The sequence below is a fragment of the Drosophila subobscura genome, chromosome E (assembly GCF_008121235.1).
Source record: "Drosophila subobscura isolate 14011-0131.10 chromosome E, UCBerk_Dsub_1.0, whole genome shotgun sequence".
Classification (NCBI taxonomy): Eukaryota; Metazoa; Arthropoda; class Insecta; order Diptera; family Drosophilidae; genus Drosophila; species Drosophila subobscura.
In genome coordinates this window covers 8,629,606-8,650,420 of record NC_048531.1, presented here as the reverse complement: position 1 = coordinate 8,650,420, position 20,815 = coordinate 8,629,606, and the positions used below count along the sequence as shown (strand labels likewise).

Genomic DNA, 20,815 nt, shown 5'->3' with positions numbered 1-20,815 from the left:
GCTAAAGAACACGCCCCCCAAACGGTCAGCCAGTGAGCGAAGCGACGTGCAACCCCCGTTCAAGTTCAATGCAATGTCTGCCACCTCCGACTGTCCTTGAATCTACAAAACACAGGGGAAAAGTAAGAAGAAACGGAAGAGGTCGGAGAAAAAGTGTAAAAGCAGAAAAACATTTAACATTTACCATTTACCACCTCTTGCATGCGAATAATGACTGGAGCAGGTTGGCGCGGAGGGCAATTACAGGTTCAGCAAACACTTGAGACGTCACTAATTGTTTAATTTCGATTGGGTAAACACTTCATTCCGACTGCCACAAAGGGAAAAGGCTTTCACGATAGAGGCCTCCCTCTAAAGATACAACAAAAAAACAGAGAAGAAAACTAATAGCCAATTATGGTCGTGGGGAAAACGGGCACGAAAGGAAATCAACTAATTCGGTGACACAATTGTTTTGACCGCTTTTCTGTTTGACCGCTGTATTTGCTTTGTTTAATTAGTTTATGCATTTTACAACCAAACGAAGATTACACATTGAAGTGAAGGGTGTAAATGATGTAAGGAAAATTAAGCAAAAAACAGGTAGAACAGTTAGAGCTGAGCAAGAGCTTTGGGTAGAGCATTGGGAACCAAAGACATCCCCGACTGTTTGTTTGTCTGTCTTTTGCCTGCCATTGTTTTGTGGGTTCCATAACTTTGTGCAAAGTGAAGGCATCCTCTGTGCAATATTTGCCTGAATATAAACATTAGAATTTGTCGTTTCCTATTTCTCATCCTCCTGACCCAAGTGGGGCGTAGCTCTCTTACTCAATTCACAAATGTAACAACAATATGTACATAGATTATTTCGATTAGGATTGTAGGCTATTTGCATTACAACACTTGGCAATTGTTGTTTTGTCATCATACGCGTCGTATTACGCATATATGAAAAGTCAATAAGAGAATGCGACGAAGGAGAAAGCAAACAAAGAGCACAAGTAAAACTAAAAACTCAACACATACATTAATACTCACACGCATCCATACATACATCCATGTGTACATAAGTACACATTCGCGTGCTCCTAACTGTGCGAAAGAGATGGCTGAAACATTCAACCAAAAGTCACGTGTAATTTTCGAATGCTACAAATTAGTATTTATTGCAAGAGATAAAGTGATGCACAGTAGTACCTCGCTAAATGGAGTCCCATACTAAAAGTACAGCCATGGGCTCTTTTTACTGATCTTTCACTGTGCACGGGGCAAAGCAGAACAAACAAATATCCAGCTTTGCACCGCAAAGAATCCAATTAGAATAAATCCAGAGCGACACCGAGAGAGCAAGAGCGAGCTTGAGAGACAGATCACCAAAGAGAGCAAAGCGTACACAATTTTTGCAACAAGAAACAGAAAAAAAAAGACGGCGCTGCATAATGACATCACACTGACACCAACAACAACGGCGATAACAGCCGAGAGAGAGAGAGAGAGCAGCAGTCAAAGCACAGAGAGAGAGAGCCAAAGATTAAGCTTCCACCATATGACATCAGCGTGTGCACGATTTGTTAACAGTTAATTTGTTAGCGGCGATCGGTGAGGGGCAGAGAGGAGAGCGCGGGTGAGCATGCGCATATTTTCGTTGAGGGGACGGTACCCTTCTTTTTCACGTGTGCGCCACGGACTCAAAGCTCAAGACGGATGGTTGGACAGCCGAAAAAGGGAGGGTCGGGGCGGGGAGGGATGAGCCGGAAAACATTTGGCAGATCTTTTGCGGACAACGCATTTAACATTAATTGACGTTTAACGATTCACGCGTGAAATATCTTGAGAACCGGTTAACCGTTCGCTTGCTCGTGTTCTTTCTTGTTTTGCTTCTTAGATAGAGAGAGAGCTAGCAGTAGACTTAAAGTGAGAGAGAGAGCGAAAGAGAGGTAGATAGTTGGCCACAAATCATATGAAACACACTTTTTTCGGTGAACCTGTCGCCTCTAATATTTTCATTATTGATTTATTTGCTTAGCTGCTTTATCATTCCTCCGGCCCCGCGCTCCACCCGTCGCTCCGCTCTCAATATTTTCACACTTCTTTTGAAGCGGTGGGGATATGCGGTGGGGACTTGTGCGTAACCATTTTTTTGTTTTTTTGTTTTTTGTTTCATTTCATTTTATTGCCATTTTGACTGCTGCCTGTGCGCTACTGTTGCTGCCCGTTGTTTAAAAACTCATTTCTTATGTGATTTTGATGTCAGCTTAACTGTGTTTACTTGCTCTTGCTCTTCTCTTCCTATCTACCTCGCTCTCTCTCTCTCTGTCACACAATTGACACCTTAATCATGAGCAGAAATTGTCAGAGCCTGAAAGCGCTGTCAAAGCAAAGAATTTATTTGTTGTCCCCTCCAATCTTCTTGTCTTTAAATAATGCCTTCTGATTGGAATTGGAATTGGGATGCTGTCAACATGCGAGTATTGTACACATTTAGGATACCCTGTAGCATAGAAATTGTATGGCTCGAATGGCTATACAATTTTTTCTACAAATTTTAAACAGGTGAATGACCATCCGCCAAAAGCGATTCGTATGATGCAAATGAAAGCGAAATATTATGTAAGTATGTAATATCTGTGCATGTATGTACATATATACATATATACTTATGTACAGATATTAATGTATAATTTACAGCAGATTGTATAAAATCAGCTGATAATGTGGTTCAAGGAGAAACCTCTTTCTACAGGGGAGAGTATCCTGTTCCCTTAAAACAACCCTAGATATCTATTGCTAAATTTTAAATGGTTACACAAAGGTTTCCTTACCCTGAAACTTGATGATATTTCGCTTATAGGGTATCCCCAAGCCCATGCTTTACGCTTCCACTCTTCAAATGGAAGTGTTTGCTTTGTTCATTGGCGGCTGTTTTTGAGTGGAAAAGAAGTTTTCTGAGTGGTACGTACTCCAACAATGACGTCAAGAATTAGAAGAGTACTCTTCATACAAAATAAACAATATCCATTAGACAACAAACAATTATCCATTAAATTATATCCGTTAGATAGTTATAGAAAACCAAACTGCGTGCAGATGCCCAAAAATACCCTCAACAGAGTGAAATTAACTAAAAATAGAGTTATCTTTATCGGAAGTGTGTTATCTTTATCATTATCTCGCAGACTGCCAGACAGACAGATGCCCGTTAGGCAACAATTAGCGCAAAAAGAAGAGTAGGCTAAAAAAACTCAGAGCCGAAGCATTCCGCGCATTCATTTATAATTGTTAACCCAATGAAAGCAATTAAATCAAGTCTCGCGGGTCGCTGGGTTTCGTCAAGAGTTTTACTGTCTGTAGTTTTGCCAAAAGATTTGAAAAGACAACCAGACGATGACGTGGCATGCCCCTCCACAGCCCACCCCTTCCATCTTTGGCAAACAACCACATCGAATCGCTAATGATCTCAAGGTAATACTCCGCAAAGCTTCATTGTTATTTATTTATTTATATTTTATAATTTTATTAATATTTGATTATAAATTCATAACAAAGGAGAGAAAAAAATCCATCATTATAGAGAGAACCAAGATAAATATTTATTTTTTTAATTTTTTGGCTAGCCAAACACCTGAACAAAACAGAGAAGAGAATCGTGTTCAGAGCGTACTAGAAACTTGCCAAAAAAAAAACAAAAAAAAACACACATAACAAAATACTTTTCCAAGTGCAAAGATGATTTGTAATTTTCTGTGATTTTGATCGAGTGCTCCTCCAATCAATCGAACGGTTCCTTAAAAGGCATCTCTCGCCACAGCACAGAATGTTTTCGCTTTCTACGCATCAGAGCCGCCCCAATTGCTCGTATTCCATTGTTCATTTGCATTTAACTTAAAACTACAAATTGAAAATGATTCAATGTTTGTAAGGGTCTTACTTTTAATGGAATTTAAGGGCACAAGTTTTTGGACGCCTTTGTCGCCATTTCACAGTTGTTTTGCTCAATGACGAAAGAAAAAATTACAAGAAATTGGCTTCAACATCGAATTCAAAGCATGAAAGCCTTGAAGAGTAATAGTTTTGGTTTCACTTCCGAAAACTCACCTGATAAAATGTTTAAGTAAACCCTTAATAAAGCCCATCTAAAACGCCCCTTTAGAACTCCCCCGATCATGTTTGAAATGGGGAAACCTTTTATTTTTATAGATTCCAAAAATACAAAAAAATAGGTTCAGCTCCCACGACAATTAATCGGCTGAAGGACTAAAGTTCATTGTTATTGTCATTAAAAGTGGCAGCTCAAATCCTTAAACACACGCTCTCTTTCGCTCTTTCTCTTCCGCGTACCCTTGTATCCACCCACCTACACAATTGTCTGTTATTTTGTTCATTCATTCATATATGCACGTTCATGTGCTACGGCTCTCAAGCATTTATGGATGTGACCTATCATTTAGGTAATCTTTGATTCCATGCCCCCTGCCCATTCCATACCCCTAGCTCCCCTCCTTGGCCGCTCTCTATACTTTATTTGTGTCCCTAATTGTGCTGCTATATTTACTCCATCTATTTTAAGGCATGAAGGTTGAAATCCAGTTATTTTCGATGGTCAAAATTGGTGGTGGCACTTCCATCAATTCAGATACCGAAACAGATACAAGAGACACTCTACTTATGGATCTGCTTGCTAATTTTTGGTGTAAAATGTGCGGTTAATCCTGCAATCATTAACTGGCCCTCGGCTAATGGTTAACGTCTGCCTTTAGGTCCACGTGTTGACCATTTCCCATTTCCCGTTGCTCAAATTCTAATGATTCGGCCAAAAAAAGGGGGGAAACGCACACAACTGTACTCCACGCACACACACTCGCACAATCGCTGGGCATTTAAGCGGCTTAATGAACCATTCGGACATTTGGAAACTTTCACAGTCATCAAACATTATGATGTTGGCGATTTTTGGCACTCAACAGCAGTGCCACAAGTGGAACAAATGAAGTATTTTTTTGTTTGTCTGAGTCTGTGCTTTTTCGAGTTTTAAAGTTTAGAGGAAATCTATGAAATAATTGTGGATTGGCAAATGCTCTATCCAATCCACGGCGGGAACAGAAGGAACGAAGGGTTTGTGCAGGAATCATTTGTACATCCATCAAAAGGAGTTAAGTTATTGGATTATTATACCAGAAAAAAATGAAACTCTTTCTCCAAACTAAAGGCCAGAATGCTTCTCAATTTACCCTTAACCAAACACCCATAATTATTATCCCATAACCCTCTCTTATCATATGCTAGCGTATTCCATCGTATACCCTTCCCTAATAAACCAGACTCAAGTCTGGCATTCGCTCAATAAAACCCGTTCAACTAGACCCTGTCTGTTTCAAGTGATCAATGCCATCAAAAGACAATTACCAGGCGATGGCCAAAAACAGTTCCACAGTCCGTTCCCCCCTTTCCTTCTTCTCCCTTCAGTGTTATCCCAGGCCCCATTCCCACCCCGTCTCAAAACAAAACTGCAATGCCCAGCGATGATAATGATCTTGCAAAAAGAAGACAAACAACGAAACAAAAAAGAATAAGCAGAGGCAGAGGGCAGCGAAGAAGGTAGACAAGCCATAGAGCTCCAACATCGAGGCAAAAGCCACACCAAAACAGAGACCAAAAGCCTAAAGATCGGCAATCGAGTGGCCACCACTTTGGACAGGTCTCTATGCGCTCCCCTCTCCGCGCTCCGTGCTCCCACTCTGCACCCGACCGTCCATCCATCGACTGGACAGATACCGACCACCGTCCTCTGCGGCGATGGAAAACGAAACCAAAACGAGGCGAAAGCCCCGACACACGAGCAGCAGCCAAAATGAGATTTAAAAATAGACACCGCTCATTAGAAATGGCTAAAAATAGGTAAACGGCAGGCCAGGCAGCATTAAAGCGCTCAGGCAGAGTGGGGGGGATTGGAGTGCATTAAGTGGAGTGTGGAATAAAGAGAGAGAGAGAGAGATATGCGGAGGCAGCTCTCAAGATATGACGTATACGACACTGTGGACCAAATAATCTGTTGGAATCTAGTTATCAGAGGATGCCACTGCCACTGTTACTGGTGCACTAGTTAAGCGGCTGTATAACAGGTATTGCAGGTACTCTCTGGTATGCCAGGAACGCTCTGTTCGTGGAACTTGTTGGGGGATCCTCAGAACAGAAGCCAACGAAATTGTACGACTGCAAGATGAGGTTGGAGATATGTATTAAGCGTGTTTTTCCAAAGAACGGCAAAGAGAATCGTTCATGATCTAATTGGGGGAAATATGAGATAAAAAATATATAAAAATAAAAAACGGTCTCTAGGTAACAGTGTTCCCAGCCCTTACTTCTGCCCTTCTCTCTTACAGTCCCTTTACAGCTGAAGAACAAAACAAAGCAGGAATTCCTTTCTCCCAGAAAATCTCCGTGGCATCTTTGGAAACAGACAAATATAGAGAGAGAGCTCAGAGAGAGAACATAATTTCAAACAATTTAGTCAAGTTAAGTTCCCTTCAGTTCCAGTGGCATTTCAAATTGTTGACAATGGACAAATACTCGTAGTTGTATAGTTGGTGGGGCTTGGGAGCGCAAAAGTCGAGGGAAAAGCCAAGGATCAGGAACACGCGCAATATAAACGTTTGGGACAAGGTAAACGAAGTAAATTAAATACCAACAACTAAAAAAAGAAGAAAAGGTACCCCCAAAGAGAGGGGGACACTTGAGACTCGAGAGAGCCAAAGCTTTTGATACCCTCTTCTTTTGAATATAATTGAAATATATAGTTTTATTGGTTGAATTATACACATATGATATGGTGATAGGATTCGTGAATCCAAGCATAAATGGATCGACTGAACGAGTTACAAATATCGCCTTAAAGTCCTAGTACCCTAACAAAAAGGATATAAAAACAGGCAGCATAGCGACAACAAAAGCAGAAGGGAGACATAACACCAAGGCAGCAAAGAGGGCGCTCGGAAAAATAGCAAAAAAAAAAACAACAGGGCAAAGGCATGCGAAGCAGCAGAAAGCATGGAGAAACCCAATAACATAAAAGCAAAAGAATTTCTGTTCCCTTCCCTACTTGGAGCCCAAAAGGATGATGATGGTGATGGGCAGGCGGCCGGGCCTGCCTGCTGTTGCTGTCAGCGGCGGTTGGGGGCTGAAAAACCCGCTTACAGCAACGAAAAAAATCAAGCAGCAAAAACGCCAAGGCAAGCAACGACCTTGATAAGTTTTACAACAGAGCAGGCAGCGGCAGAAGCAGCGGCAAAGAGTGTGATTTGGGGTGGGCGAGGGGAGAGAGCGTACGCCAAAGGAAGAGCCAAACGAAGGAGCTTCACCCATCTCTCTCTCTCTCTCTCTCTCTCTCTCTCTCTTATAGAGTCCACCACAATCGATGTGCCCCCACCAGTGTGGTGGGTTTCGTTCTCTCTGATAGCACTCTCTTACTCTCTCTCCCTCTCTCTCATCAACAAGTGTCACAGCTGTGCCTTGATGGGACAGGGGGGGTTGACCTGTTCCTAACTCAATTCGGTTTTTTGTGTCTGTGTGTCACAAAAAATGTTCTCTCCCACTCTCTCGCTCTCTTTTACTCTCTTTGATAAACAGTCTGATGAGGTGGATTTTTGTCTTCCTCTTTCACAGCTTGATTATCATATTCTGCGTTTTATTATTGAATTTCTTGCTCTCCCTCCATGAGTGTGTAAATGTGTGTGCGTATGTGTGTGTGACGCATGTGTAAAGTGCGGCGCAGATATTGATATAACCCGTACCCCAATCCTTATCTCCCCCGCCCTTCTGTTTCGAATGCCTGCCTAGAATGCCTTTCCGACAGTTAGTCTAACAAATTTGTTTGTTTGTTCGTATTCTTACTCTACCATTTTCCTATTCTCATCTCTCACGTTGCCTGTCAGCTGCCAAATCAGCTGGCGTTCATTCGCAGAGGTCCAAGCAAACATAATTAAAATTATTAAATAATTTCAACATACAATATTGACAAACGACAAACAGAAAATAAAGAGAGGAAACCCGAAAAGCATGTGCTCAAAAGCACAAGATGGAAAAGTTTTGCCACAAATTAATGCAAAACTCGGGGAGCAACAACAACAACAGCAACAACAAAAGGTATTGTAGACAACCTGCAACGTGCCTGAAATTTTAACAACAAATTGCAATATCAAAATCAACACGGAACAACAGCCACACCGTTTCATTAAGCTGCATAGGCGCTGCACTTGCAACGGCCAGGCCCAAACCGGACTGCAAGGCGGCCCCGCCCCTTGTAACACACACACACACACAAAAATATATATTTGTATGTTGTATATACATATTAAAGACAAGAGACGACGCCTAGTTGAGCATTTTGAACGACAACAGCAGGCAACAGCAGCAGTGGACAAGCCATAATTAATCAGGCCTGGCCGACAATATTTTACTAAAAAAAAAAAATGAAAATGAAAATTCCTCAACAGCAAGTTGCCGGCACAGGAGATCCTTAATGTGCAACAACATAAACAAAAACATGCTATAGGGGAAAATACACAATCAAAAGTAGACGATTCTTTACATACCCTCCCAAGCAGCAGACATACAATTTACACAATTTTGGCTCCTGTTTTGTGCGATAATTCCTATGGCCACTGATCACTACTATATGAATTCCTAGAGAATGCTTACTGAAAATTGCATGGGACTAGAGTTTAAACCACACCGATAAAGTTTCTTTTCTATTTTGTTGCCATTTAAATCATTATTTTGGACAGCTAAAAGGGTTTTTAGCAATCAGTTTTGAGTTATCATAGAAATGGCATTTCTGCATTTCATTTGTTTGTTACCTAATCTTCAGTCTTCCAAAAATTATTCACATATTCCAGAGAATTTCAAATACAAATTGAACAAGTGAGAAACTTGTTTCCCTCTCAACATTAATTCGCATATTTTTACAAATTATATTAGAACTCACCGGACACATACATAAATACATACATACATTCATACATACATATGTACATACATACATTCATGAGATATTAGAACCAGAAACCAGCAACAACAATTCAAAATATTTCGTGTACTGCGAAAACTTGTTTTATTTATGTTTGTTTTTGTTGTTGCTGCGGTCACTTGTAAGCTTACTGAACAATTATTTTGTGGCGAAAAAAAAACTATGGAAATGGTAAAATTTCAGCTGAGCGAATCTTGGTTACCCTATAATTAGGGTCGATTTATGGGCTGCACTGTAACCAAATGGATGACAAGCTCAAGGAGGCACTGTAACTTGGCAGGCTCCAGCGAGCTGCATGCTCACGCCATGTATCAAAAGCATCACATGGGAAATAATGAAGAGAGCTCATGATTTATGCACTGCTTGGGAACTCAAATGAACTGATTGCTAGTAGTACAGTTCATGTTACAGAATGCCGTTGATTTCGGTAAAAGAAATTCGTGTCTTTCTTGCTGTGAAGATTTCAACACATTGCATATGCCCCTAAACAATATTACCGAACTTCTAGGAAATATGTACACAGTACATATTTTAACATCGCAAAATGATGAAGTCAATTTTAAAACTTGATTGGGTACAAGTAATTAGCAGAAGGAAAACAGATTTTCCACATGCATAATGGAAATTTTACGCTGAATCTTTTGCATGGAAATAATTCAATTAAAATAAATTAACGAAATTGAAAAATCCCCAGATTAATTGCACGATATTTTGCGGGGAATTTTTCGATCATATTTATCTAATTCTGGTTTCTCTCAATGTTTATCTGGAGAGGGAGAGAATGAAATGCGAATGCGGAGGCAATGCCCGGCACTTTAGTGTAAGCTTCTTAGTCCCACTATCAATTGTCGTCGCCTCTCCACTCATTGAAGCTCATCAAGAGGAGAGAGAGAGAGAGAGAGAGCAATAACAGAGGAGAGGGCGGAGAACGGAGGGAGACAAAGACAACGACAGCCACAGCGACATCCACTTAATTCCATGCTGCATTTGGATAAATCAACAACAATTCTATTAAGCTCAACAACAAAAGAGGGCAGGAGAAAGTACCAGGCAGGCGGTGGGGAATCGGAAAACACTTTTCCAAGCACACTGCAACGTGTTGTATAGCTCTCTCTGTCGCACACAACTTACAAGAAATGCAAGCCAAAAAGAAGGCGAAGAAGACGAGGGAAAAAAGCTGAATTCAACTTACCGTCCGCACAAGTTCAAGGCCAAGTGTTCAAGTCCCTCCCTCTCTGGCCTGGCGCTCTCTTGTTTCCACGCTCTTTCCGTTTTCCTCTCTCTCTTGGCGCACTGACAGAGTGTGTTTACACTGTACATAAAAAATAACTTTACTTTCGTTTTCTAAGCCAGTAGTTGGGGGGAGAGGTCGGGTGGTTGGGCGGCTGCCCCGCATGCATTCAAACTGCAACGGTAGTTATGTTGTTATTGCTGTAAGGCCACACTTTCGATTGGGGCGCCCTTCGTTTCCCAACGCTCTATCAACAACAAATATGGATATAGGGGGGATCTTGCACTGAGGGGAGCTTCAGGACCGACTTTTGTAAATTAATTAACAACATTCCCTCGCACACACACACACATACTCATCATTCGAGCGCGCGCGCCTCGAGATAAGAGCAGAGCAATTTATTTGCAGTAAAATTTACGTTTTGCGCGCTGACAAACCGAGAGGGGCACTGGGGGGGTATGTGGGAGAATTCACCACACACTCTCTCACACGCAAACCGACGTAAGCGCACGTTTTCGCAAGATATGAAATCTGTGGTTCAAACTCGGGACTATTTTTGACACTCAACGAAAGTTTACAGCTGTTAGTCGAATATTTATACGTTTTCAAACTTGCTCAATGTAATTAAATGGAACTTTAGGTCAACAACAGCCCTGGCTGGCGACAACAAGACGAACGCGGGCAACAACATAACCAGTGTGACCGCGAAATTATCGATCAAATATACCGTCAGGGCCTCGTAAATATACCAAAATATACCATTGCATCTTCAAAATATACCGTAAATATACCTTAAAAGCTTAAAAATATGCCGTACATGTACCGACTAAAATCAATACTGTCCAATTTGATATTCTGTTTAATATTACAAGCAAGCTAAGACTCTCTGTCTTGACCATATAATTGAATCCTATTGATGAACCAACTGTGTGTGGGCTGATAACCTTGCTTGCTGGTAAGATCAATAAGAATTCTCAACTCAATTAGATTTCTGATCATGCAGTTAAGCTTTTACTTCGACCCTGTTTAGGTCACACACCTGCGTTTTTCATAGCTTTTTGAGTATTTTCTTGTGTTTGGTCTATTTCTAAGCTCGTAAATGCGCTATTCGTCACCCTCTTGTCCAATGCAACTCCAATGCCTGATTGAACCATGAACATGATTAAACAACTGATGAAACGTTATTTAGCATGAACATACATGAATGATTGTTTGAACAACTCTAAAAACTTGACCATTAATCATCATGGAATATCGGTATTGGGATTTGATATACATATGTAGCGCTAGTATATCGTTATCATTTGAACATTTTTCATTTTATTCTAATTTGTTTCTTAAATTACAAGTGAAGATTAGCTTTCAGGGCACTGATTTCATGTCTGTACAGTGCCTTGATGTTGGTGCCCGAAAATGGCGATTTGAACTCCAGGTCGCGATGCTTATTTACCAGCACCTTTTGCTGCGAGTAAATCAGATTTATCTCCGTGTCTATCTGCTGCTGATCTGCAGGAATCATTTCATTAGATCGAACCAAAGGAATGACGGTACTCTACATACCCTTCTTGAGCAGCTCCACTGCCTTGTCCTTGGACATTTTCACCAGCATGCTGCCAATGGTGATCCAGGCCTTCTTTTCCTCCGACTTCTCCACGAGACGCAATGCCTCCCGTGTAGCTTGGCGTCGCTTGTCCAAAACCGTCAGCTCGTGCTTGTTGGCCAATATCTTGTCAGCCAACTCCTCCGTCTTGGTGATTAACTCTATGCTTTTATCCAACTCGGAGTTGGACATTTTGAATAAAACAAAAAGGGAAGATTTTTATAAACAAATATTTAAAAAGTGTGACCACAGCAAAGGCAGAAGTGATACGCTAACGCGTGCCGAACAGCTGTATCTCATGCAACAGAAAAAATGTAATTAAATTGTTTTCTCGCACATTTGTTTCTGAGATCGAACCACCCCCCATCCCAGTAGACGTGATCTGAGAGATCTGATCTCTGGCAGACAAGTTACTTAATTAGTTAACTCGCAATGCATTCCATGAACGTCAGCAAACGCTGCAGCGTCATCTTCCTGCTGGCCTGCTTCTGCTTCCTGCAACAGACGCATTCAGAGGTAATTAATTCTTTGAGTATTCCAGGAAAACGAGATCCCTGGATCACCTGTGTAAATTGGTGCCATCCAAAGTGCGTAAAATAAGCAACATATGCGTGCCAATTGATTGTACGGAGTGTGTGAGTGTGGGTGCCTGCTGTCTGGCAGTGTGCGTGTGTATCTGTGTGTGTGGGTTTTGTGCAATTGCTCCCGTGGCAGATTGTGATGCCCACCTGATAGTTTGCATACCTGGCTTATCTCAAATCCCCTTTCGCAGAGTCAAAGTTCGCCGCCACGTTATCTGCAAAACATTGACATCGGCAGCAACGCCAGCAACAGCAACAACAACAACAACGAGAGACTGCAGCAGATCCTGAAGGGAGCAGGAGCGGGCGCCACACAAATCAATTGGCCAACACGCTCCAAGCAGGGAATACCCGACATTAAGACTGAGTTAGCCAAACTAAATACCAGTAAGTGGCATTGCATACTCCATGCAGAAAGGATATCCGTGCTAATCCCTTTCCCCCTCACAGCCTATATCTACCAGAATGCCTGGCCAGCGAACAATGTGAAGCTGGGCGCTGTGACGGCCGTGAGCTTCGACAAGGCCGGCAATGTGGTCATCTTCCATCGGGTGGACCGCATCTGGGGCCAGGACACTTTCGACAATGCCAATCAGTATCGAGAGAAGTACCGCGGGCCCATTCGGGAGAGCACTGTACTGGCCCTGGAGCCCGCCACCGGCCGCGTGCAATACGATTGGGGCAAAAACTTGTAAGCCCTGAATTATTGCCATACCTGTGGATCACCTTAAACCAATATTTCCCGGTTTTGTGCAGCTTTTACATGCCACACGGCCTGACCGTGGATCCCGAGGACAATGTCTGGCTGACGGATGTGGCCATGCATCAGGTGTTCAAATATGCGCCACGCGGCGCTGGCAACAAGCCACTGCTGACGCTCGGGGTGGCCTTCCAGCCGGGCTCCGGCAAAAAGTTCTGCAAGCCCACCTCTGTGGCCATCCTGGACAACGGGGACTTCTTTGTGGCGGATGGCTACTGCAATGCCCGCATCCTCAAGTACACCAGGTCGGGCGAGCTGATACTGTCATGGGGCCAAAACTCCTTTGCCGGCGTCTCCTATGACGTGGCACCGCAGAACTACTTTGCCATTCCGCATGCCCTGACTCTGGTGCCAGAGCTGGAGCTGCTGTGTACCGCCGACCGGGAGAACGGACGGGTGCAGTGCTTCAGCTCGAGAAACGGCACCTTCCACTCGCAGTACCACAATCAACTGATTGGCGATCGCCTGTTCAGCATGGCCTATACCCCGGCATCAGGTGGGTCTCTCCTCGAGTCGATGCTTTACCTGTCTACAATCTCTTTTTGCTCTTGCAGGTGGAGAACTGGTCATTGTCAATGGTCCCAGTGCAGAGTTGGGCATCCATCCGGAACATTATAACGAAGTCCATGGCTTTGTGATGAACATGAGGAACCGGCAATTGGTGTCCAAATTTGGGCCAAACAATTTGGAGTTCCAGAATCCACACGATGTGGCCGTAACAGCCGATGGCAATGAGATTTATGTGGCCGAACTGAATCCCATGCGCATCCACAAGTTCTTGCACAAATCGATGGCCAAGCCCATGTCACTGTCGGCCACAAAAGAGGGCAAAAGCATTGGAGGTGTGCCCGCCGAGACACCGGCAGCGGGAGTGGACCCAAGCCAGACGGCGTCGACGACGACGACACACCATCCCAGTGGCAAGGCCGTGCTGGTGGCCTCGCTTATGCTGATATTTTCCGGCTCCACCTTTGCGCTGGCCCTGATGATGGCCAGGCGGCGGAAACGAGGTAATGAAGCCATCAACAATCAAGCTGCCCCGCCCAGCGATCTGGTCTACCGCAAGCTAACTGCATCCAACCAGAGTCTGTGCTAACAATCTCAGTACATGCAGTACACATATCCTAATCCCAATCACACTCGCTCAATGTCCTAAATGTAATCGTAGTTGTGGTGTTCCATTCGTAACCGATTTGTGCACATATACATGCATCTTTGTATCTATATGAATTGATATTTATAATTTGTAATGCATTTAATTTTAAGTTGATTTCCGGCCGCACAAGTATTTACATGCTAATCCCACACCTTATGCCTTTTTGGTGCTTTCTTTTTTATACAAAATATATACATATAAAACACATGTAGACAGACAAAAGAGACTCTCTCCTCCTACACTCTATACAATATACAATGCAAACATGTCTAAACATTTAAGTGTGTTCTGTTTTCGTTTGATTAGTTTGGTTTGTTTCAGTGCAAAATGCAAGCAATTAATCCACAAGAGCGCATGTAAGATAAGAGATGTGTGCCATGCATGATTTAGCCATTTAATGCCCTGAAAACTCATTAAAAATCAATGATTTATAACATTCGCAGGTTGCCTGCCGTTTGGCGCACGCAGTCGGCGACATGCCTGGGAGAAGGCGGAAGGCTTCAAGCTGGGCGGACTGTTGGACAGGGATCGCAACGGGTTCGAGAAGCTCGACCAGCAGGCCAGCGATGAGGAGCAAGAGACAAGCACACTGTCGAGTGCCGCCGCCCCATACGCCTAGGCAGCAGGACCAAGACTTATGTACATCTAACTGAGAAATCATTCCTAGCCTAGTTCTAGTTCTAACTACCTGTACCTCAGAGATTCGACTTAGTTGTACGCACTTTTACACTCTCTTTTATACCATTCTTCGAACGGTTTAAGTTCTCCCCCTCGAGATCACTTGATTTCTGATGTATCTTAATGCATTTTCTAACTGCGATTGAGCTCAATCCTTTTGATTTGCCAAACGAAACAGGAATATATTGATTGTAGTCTTATGAAACTCCATCGGATCTTGTGTGTGTGTGTTTGTTTGGTTTTAATTGTTAGTCTACGATGGTTAGACTACGGAAACTTAATTTAAATTCGTTATAAATACGTCGGTGTGTATCGTATATTGCAGTTTATCCACTAATAAGGCCCCGTTGCGGCACATTCTTTGCTTCTCTGTTTCAAAGATTCTCTCAAGATTCAAGTTGTGTGGTTGGAGGTCAAACAACTTCGGCTAGAAAGCCCTCGTTCTCCTCCGTCACAATAGCGTCGATGTTGTAGAATATCGCGTGGGAGGCTATGACAAAGCAGGAGGCGCCCAGTGTCCAGAATAGTACTGCGCCCGCACCCACCAGAAAGAGCAAAGGCGTCGCTCCCAGATTCACGGCAATAATCTGTTGACGTGGCGTCAACTGGTTGCCCATCACGGTGATGTTCGTGTTGCGAGCACGCAGCCTGTGGCACAGGAAGGCGGCACCCCCCAGCACAAACAATATAAGCGGCGATGTAATACTGTAACATTGGGAGACAATAAGTGTTGACACAACTGCTGCTGCTGCTGTTCATCGCGGGATGATACTCACAGGCAATAGATCATCAGCACAACGAAGACGAATATGTAATTGCTCTGGAAATAGGAGAGATTGCGCTTCACGCGCCCGGTCAAGCGCTGCATGCTGACGGCCGTCTTGAAGTTCTGCACATTGAAGAAGACTGTCCAGGGGCGCATGGAGCTGCGGACCAATTGGATGAGCTCCAGCGGAGAGGGCAAGCTCTGCAGTTTGGGCAGGCTTCATGAGAAGGAACAAAGTTAGCGCATGTTCTAGATAAGAGTAGAGTAGAGGCCTTACCTGTTCAGATCGAAGGCGAACCTGCCACCACCTTGTTGCGGCGGCACTTGCATGTGTCCGCCCACATCAACGTTTGTTTGGGCCATTTCAAGTACCGTTTTGATTTTCGTTCCGTCCTTAAACTGCTGACAGTAGCTTCCGATTTGGTGATATTGTATCGTTTCTGGCTCGAAAGATATTCACTTATCTCACAGTGCTGGTGTGGCGTTGTTTTTATCGGCGGCGGATGCTGCGGCAAAGAGGAAACAAAACTCTCGGGCGCTGACGTGTTTAGGTCAAGTCGAAGGGCCCACTACATCGATGTGAAGAGAAACAGACACACACAGCCTCTTCTCTTACTGCTGGCTGACACTTTTAATTTGTTGAGGCTATTGTTTTAAATGACATATTTTGAATAGCAAAGTAAACTTGAGTAAAATTTACAATTCGTTCGTTCGTCTTTTCCTTGGTATATTCGGTATATTTAGAAAATAAGGTATATTTCTGACGGTATATTTGATAAAAAAAAATCAGCGGTGATATTATTCAAATTGATGTTCAAATAAAATATTGAGCTTCATTTAATCGGTAGTCTTGGAATTATCTTTGACGGAACAAAAGAATTTCCCTGTGAAGCCGCGCGGAATATTCACCATTACGATCAGGTCTTTTTGGGTACTTGTTGTATTAAACGTCCCATGTCCGCAGTAGACTTCAGGAATCAGCGATAAACCCTTCCTTACTGTCATAAATGCTCTTGTGCACGTCCCCAGGACCTAGGAAATAAAAAGGAATTGAGTAATGTGTTCGGTTAATGGGACAATTTTCACCGATGGAGGCAGGTTAATACTCGAACAGTCAAGCAAGAAGATTCCACCAGGTTGCTTTTCAACATGGACCCTATAGGTTAATCCATCTGGGCTGGTATAGACGGGATATTCAGGATTATAAAAATAGTAGGTTTGTCCAGGAATTAAATGTTGATGTAGATTCACTTCTTCTTGCCCCTGAGCTGTAGAGTTCAATATAAGAAGACAGCAAACGACTAGCTTGAGGCAATAAAACATTTTGAGCAGACACGATTTGATGCGGCTATAAACCAACTGAAATGGCAAGCCTTCAACTCCCCAATTTATACTTTCATTTGAGCTGATAATTAAATACAGCTATGCAAATATTAATATTTTTGAACTCAAATAATTAATGATAATATAAATGGATCGGGTGTTGATGCAAAGTTCACTAACGTCGATTCAGACTTATTGACTTAAAACAAATGAAAATATAAATTGTATATGCATGCATATGTATTTATTCAACGGCTTGGAGTCTTGGAGGAAATCCAGGGCTTCTGTTGTTGAGGGGCTTCGGTAGCTAGTCGAATTTCAAAATAGACGAACATTCGTTTGAATTTGGTACATTCGAGGTATTTTTTAAAAAGGTATATTTTTAAGTGTCATGCGGTATATTTGATCAACGCAGTCACACTTGCTGATATCTGTCCAATTTTTTGGATTTAGAAAATTCCCGAAATTATAAGCGCTGCTGGAACGGTGTGATATTTTGTGTGGACGCAAATTGTACGAACAGGCAACGGGGCAAATCCACTTGGACACACAGTAAACAGCGATGGCCGACGACTGGGGTGAGTGGTGCGGGACGAGTGGGCGTCGCTGGTGGACAATAAACGTGGTCGCTTCGGTGCCATGGCATGCCACCAACCTTGATGCGTATTTTTAGCCAGTCTACTACGCTAACCGTCCATATTTGACGTTTCTTTAATTTTCGCCCATGATGTGGCACCCCCACAGAATCCGCAGCGGACAGTGAAGTCATACTTCAAAATGCAGCCAGCACCGTAAACAAGTGGGAGGGAGAGGACGACGACGACGATGTGAAGGTGCGCATACCAAGTAAATCATTTGACAAGCAATTCATCCAGCAGACAACAACAAGAATGCGCAACGAAAGCAACAATCGAAACTTGTTTCGTGCGCTCTGCGCTTTTGTTAATCAGTTTTCACTTTCATTGTGGCCTGAACACGTGTACACTTTTGATTTTTGATTACTCACCATTGATTGTTTCACCTCTGTGGCTGTAGGAGAGCTGGGAGGATGAGGAGGAGAAGAAGGACGAGGAGAACGAGAAGCCCACAAAAACAGATGTGCCAGTCAAAACCAAGCCAAGCAAAGCGCTCAAAGCCAAATTAGAAGAACAAGCGGTAAGCAGCCGAATCTTAAACTCTAATTCAAAGAATTACATTATTTCCCTCTGGCAAACAGCGACTTGAAGAGGAGGAGGAAGCGAAACGGCTGGCCAGCCTCACACCTGAGGAGAAATTGGCCGAGAAGCTGCGGCTGCAAAAGATCCAGGAGGACTCGGATCTGAACCACGCCCTCGACACATTCGGAGTGACGCGGGCCGAAACGAACGGCAACGGCCTCGACGCCTTCAACCCGGAAACCAAGGAGCAGTTCAAAGAGTTCGGCTCAGCGCTCAGCTGGAAGGTGGGCCAGTATCGCGAATCTGCCGATTTCCCCCAGTTCGTCGAGGATTTGGTGCGCGGTCTATGCATACACTGTGAGTGATTGTCGGAGACTTGAGATCGACAAAATGATAACATGAATTCCATTTCCCCCTTATCAAGTGAGCGCCGCTGACATTAAGAAGGTCAAGATGAGCGTGGAAATTTTGCACTCGGAAAAACTCAAAATGGAGAAGGCCAGTGCCAAGAAAGCTGCTGGCAAGAACAAGGGAAAGGCTACGCTTCGCGCAGAGAGCGATGTAGGTTCACGACACGTTCAAGTGGTCCCCAAAGACGTGACTAATTGGAACTCACTCTTTTCTTTTGCAGGATATTGATGACTACAAGAAGTATGGCAATGATTTCTCCGAAGATTACGATGACTTTATGTGAATAAGCGATAACCGAGTATATATAGAGTTACCCCCTCCTTCATATATCTAATTATTGAATACATAGTTGCTTGTTGAAGAGTTCTTCGTGTTAAAGAAAGTGCGCAGGAATTAAAACACTTTGTTGGTTATGAAAGTATAAAACAAAAACTAAATGAATATATATATATATATCTATCTACCTGTACATATATATATTTGTATGACCCTACCAAACATATAGAGCATCGGTAGACACATAGAGAGAGACATACATATACATATATATACTAGCATACGGTCAAGTCAAGTAAAGCAATCAGATCAGGAAACCCTCAGCCTCGAAACCTCTTTCGAACATGCTAAATCAACAGATTATTTAGGAACAAACAAATTACAACATTTACCCTTGGCAACTACCAACTAGGAATGGCTTCTTGTAAAATTCACCTTTGTATAAATAAAACTTCATTGCGATATTAAACTGATTTCAATTGTTGTCTTAATCTCAATACGGCGTCTTTTTGTGTGATTTTATCTTGGTTTTCAGCTTGCCACTGCTGTTGCCAACATTTCCAGTGGCATCCTGTGTCCACACGCTGACAATCCCGCTCTCGCCGCCCGTCACCAGCAACTGGCGCTTCGCATCGAAGAGACTTTCTCGAACGATTTGCTTATTGCCCAAGAAATTGGCCAGCGGGTCAAGTTTTTCCTTGGATGTGACGCTTACAGAACGCAGGATCTCGCTGCAACGGAGAAGTTATCAAACGAGGAACACACAAATTGAAGCGTTAGAACTCACCCGCGGTTGAAGTTGGTGCCAGCCAGGAGGAACACGCCATTGTCCTCCAGATTGTGGGCATTTATCAGGTTGAAATTGCCAGCATTCTTGCGTCGAATGGCCGCAGTGACATCGGATCGTTCAAACGAGGCAACCTCGTCACCCTCCTCGCACTCGTAGCTCTTGAAATCGTTCGTGTGGGTGATGCACGAGATGATGTCCTTGTCGTAGACATTGCGGTGCCAGTTCAGGCGGTGCACACTGCTCTCCGTGTTGATGGTGCTCTGAAGGGCCTCGTCCTCGTCGGGCTGCTTGATGTCAAACACATTGATAAGGCCATCAGTGCCTCCGGTGCAGAGCAGATCTGGATTTCGATCGTGGAAGCGCACTGAGGTCACGTCATCCTCGTGGCTCTCGTGGTAGCCGCCCAGCTGCTTGCTCTCCCTCACATCGAAGAACAGCAGGTGGACAATGCCGAGATACTGCTCTGTGCCGCAGCAAATGACTCTGCCATTGGCATTCCGCTCGAAGCAAGTCAGCGATTTGGGCACCTGTGGCATCTGTGCCGCTGGGTCGCTTTTGTACTCGAATCTGGCCTGCTCGCCAGTGGTTCGGAGATCAAAGAGACGCACCACTCCATCTGTGGTGCCCACAAGCAGGTTGTCGGAGCCCTCATCGAGGAACTGCACTCCACAGGTGACAGCGCCCGTTTCCGGCTTTTCCTTGGGGGGTATTTCCTGAAGGGTTTTCAGTCCTCCGCCCTCCTGCAGATCGTAGATTTGAATGGCTGTGCTGGACAGACCGGCTGCTATCCGGGTGAATCTCTGGTCTGCACATAGACTGAGTACATAGTCCCGCTTCAGCGACACCACCGATTCATCTTGGGTCATGTACTGCAGACGGAAATTGGCAGCAAGCTCTTGAATGCCACAGGTGTCCTCGTCCTCGATGTCTGCTTCGTCCTCGGAGCTGGGCAGGTCCGTGGTGATAGCCTCTGTAATGCCAGGATGGTTAATAGTCACACGATATGGTATTTATCGCTCACCTTCCAAATATTTGTCGAAATCAGTCATATTCGTTTTGTTGTGGTCTTCGTTCCTGCACGTGCG

The 20,815-nt window shown here is 43.7% G+C and overlaps 5 protein-coding genes and 1 long non-coding RNA gene across 8 annotated transcripts; 2 read left to right on the top strand and 4 right to left on the bottom strand.

Annotated features, from left to right (window-relative positions):
- Positions 1-794: 794 nt before the first annotated feature.
- On the bottom strand, positions 795-12,067 carry LOC117891904. Its single transcript, XM_034797727.1, has 3 exons — positions 11,793-12,067; positions 11,543-11,738; positions 795-806 (listed from the first exon to the last, which is right to left on the bottom strand). Exons 1-2 carry the CDS (start codon positions 12,022-12,024, stop codon positions 11,575-11,577), a joined length of 396 nt encoding a protein of 131 aa, XP_034653618.1. The 5' UTR covers positions 12,025-12,067; the 3' UTR covers positions 795-806; positions 11,543-11,574.
- Positions 12,068-12,115: 48 nt separating this feature from the next.
- Positions 12,116-15,217, top strand: LOC117891902 (peptidyl-alpha-hydroxyglycine alpha-amidating lyase 1). 3 transcript variants are annotated; one of them, XM_034797723.1, is made up of 6 exons: positions 12,116-12,348; positions 12,605-12,800; positions 12,864-13,104; positions 13,170-13,669; positions 13,728-14,183; positions 14,773-15,217. In XM_034797723.1, exons 1-6 carry the CDS (start codon positions 12,265-12,267, stop codon positions 14,946-14,948), a joined length of 1,653 nt encoding a protein of 550 aa, XP_034653614.1. In that variant the 5' UTR covers positions 12,116-12,264; the 3' UTR covers positions 14,949-15,217. The 3 variants fall into 3 exon arrangements, with proteins under 3 accessions (XP_034653614.1, XP_034653616.1, XP_034653615.1); XM_034797725.1 differs by having other exon boundaries at positions 13,728-14,258; XM_034797724.1 differs by lacking the exon at positions 14,773-15,217 and adding an exon at positions 14,651-14,697.
- Positions 15,218-15,227: 10 nt separating this feature from the next.
- Positions 15,228-16,242, bottom strand: LOC117891903 (prenylated Rab acceptor protein 1). The gene is made up of 3 exons (XM_034797726.1): positions 16,051-16,242; positions 15,784-15,990; positions 15,228-15,712 (listed from the first exon to the last, which is right to left on the bottom strand). Exons 1-3 carry the CDS (start codon positions 16,134-16,136, stop codon positions 15,421-15,423), a joined length of 585 nt encoding a protein of 194 aa, XP_034653617.1. The 5' UTR covers positions 16,137-16,242; the 3' UTR covers positions 15,228-15,420.
- Positions 16,243-16,586: 344 nt separating this feature from the next.
- Positions 16,587-16,950, bottom strand: LOC117891263. Its single transcript, XR_004648616.1, has 2 exons — positions 16,860-16,950; positions 16,587-16,805 (listed from the first exon to the last, which is right to left on the bottom strand). It is a non-coding gene; the product is annotated as an uncharacterized LOC117891263 (long non-coding RNA).
- Positions 16,951-17,513: 563 nt separating this feature from the next.
- Positions 17,514-19,413, top strand: LOC117890925 (eukaryotic translation initiation factor 3 subunit J). The gene is made up of 6 exons (XM_034796056.1): positions 17,514-17,674; positions 17,841-17,929; positions 18,132-18,251; positions 18,313-18,610; positions 18,678-18,814; positions 18,885-19,413. Exons 1-6 carry the CDS (start codon positions 17,659-17,661, stop codon positions 18,945-18,947), a joined length of 723 nt encoding a protein of 240 aa, XP_034651947.1. The 5' UTR covers positions 17,514-17,658; the 3' UTR covers positions 18,948-19,413.
- Positions 19,405-20,815, bottom strand: LOC117890924 (WD repeat-containing protein 89). The gene is made up of 3 exons (XM_034796055.1): positions 20,752-20,815; positions 19,728-20,700; positions 19,405-19,671 (listed from the first exon to the last, which is right to left on the bottom strand). The coding sequence occupies exons 1-3, from the start codon at positions 20,777-20,779 to the stop codon at positions 19,434-19,436; spliced, it is 1,239 nt and encodes a 412-aa protein (XP_034651946.1). The 5' UTR covers positions 20,780-20,815; the 3' UTR covers positions 19,405-19,433.

Coding starts and splice junctions, on each gene's coding strand:
- LOC117891904 (XM_034797727.1), bottom strand. CDS start 12,024: ATGTCCAACTCCGAGTTGGATAAAAGCATAGAGTTAATCACCAAGACG. Junction 11,739..11,792: donor AGTGGAGCTGCTCAAGAAGG/GTATGTAGAGTA, acceptor TGATTCCTGCAG/ATCAGCAGCAGATAGACACG.
- LOC117891902 (XM_034797725.1), top strand. CDS start 12,265: ATGCATTCCATGAACGTCAGCAAACGCTGCAGCGTCATCTTCCTGCTG. Junction 12,349..12,604: donor TGCAACAGACGCATTCAGAG/GTAATTAATTCT, acceptor CCCCTTTCGCAG/AGTCAAAGTTCGCCGCCACG. Junction 13,670..13,727: donor GGCCTATACCCCGGCATCAG/GTGGGTCTCTCC, acceptor TTGCTCTTGCAG/GTGGAGAACTGGTCATTGTC.
- LOC117891903 (XM_034797726.1), bottom strand. CDS start 16,136: ATGGCCCAAACAAACGTTGATGTGGGCGGACACATGCAAGTGCCGCCG. Junction 15,991..16,050: donor TTCGCCTTCGATCTGAACAG/GTAAGGCCTCTA, acceptor CTTCTCATGAAG/CCTGCCCAAACTGCAGAGCT. Junction 15,713..15,783: donor GTGCTGATGATCTATTGCCT/GTGAGTATCATC, acceptor CCAATGTTACAG/TATTACATCGCCGCTTATAT.
- LOC117890925 (XM_034796056.1), top strand. Junction 17,930..18,131: donor ACGACGACGACGATGTGAAG/GTGCGCATACCA, acceptor CTGTGGCTGTAG/GAGAGCTGGGAGGATGAGGA. Junction 18,252..18,312: donor CCAAATTAGAAGAACAAGCG/GTAAGCAGCCGA, acceptor TCTGGCAAACAG/CGACTTGAAGAGGAGGAGGA.
- LOC117890924 (XM_034796055.1), bottom strand. CDS start 20,779: ATGACTGATTTCGACAAATATTTGGAAG. Junction 20,701..20,751: donor TTTCGACAAATATTTGGAAG/GTGAGCGATAAA, acceptor CTGGCATTACAG/AGGCTATCACCACGGACCTG. Junction 19,672..19,727: donor GGCACCAACTTCAACCGCGG/GTGAGTTCTAAC, acceptor TCTCCGTTGCAG/CGAGATCCTGCGTTCTGTAA.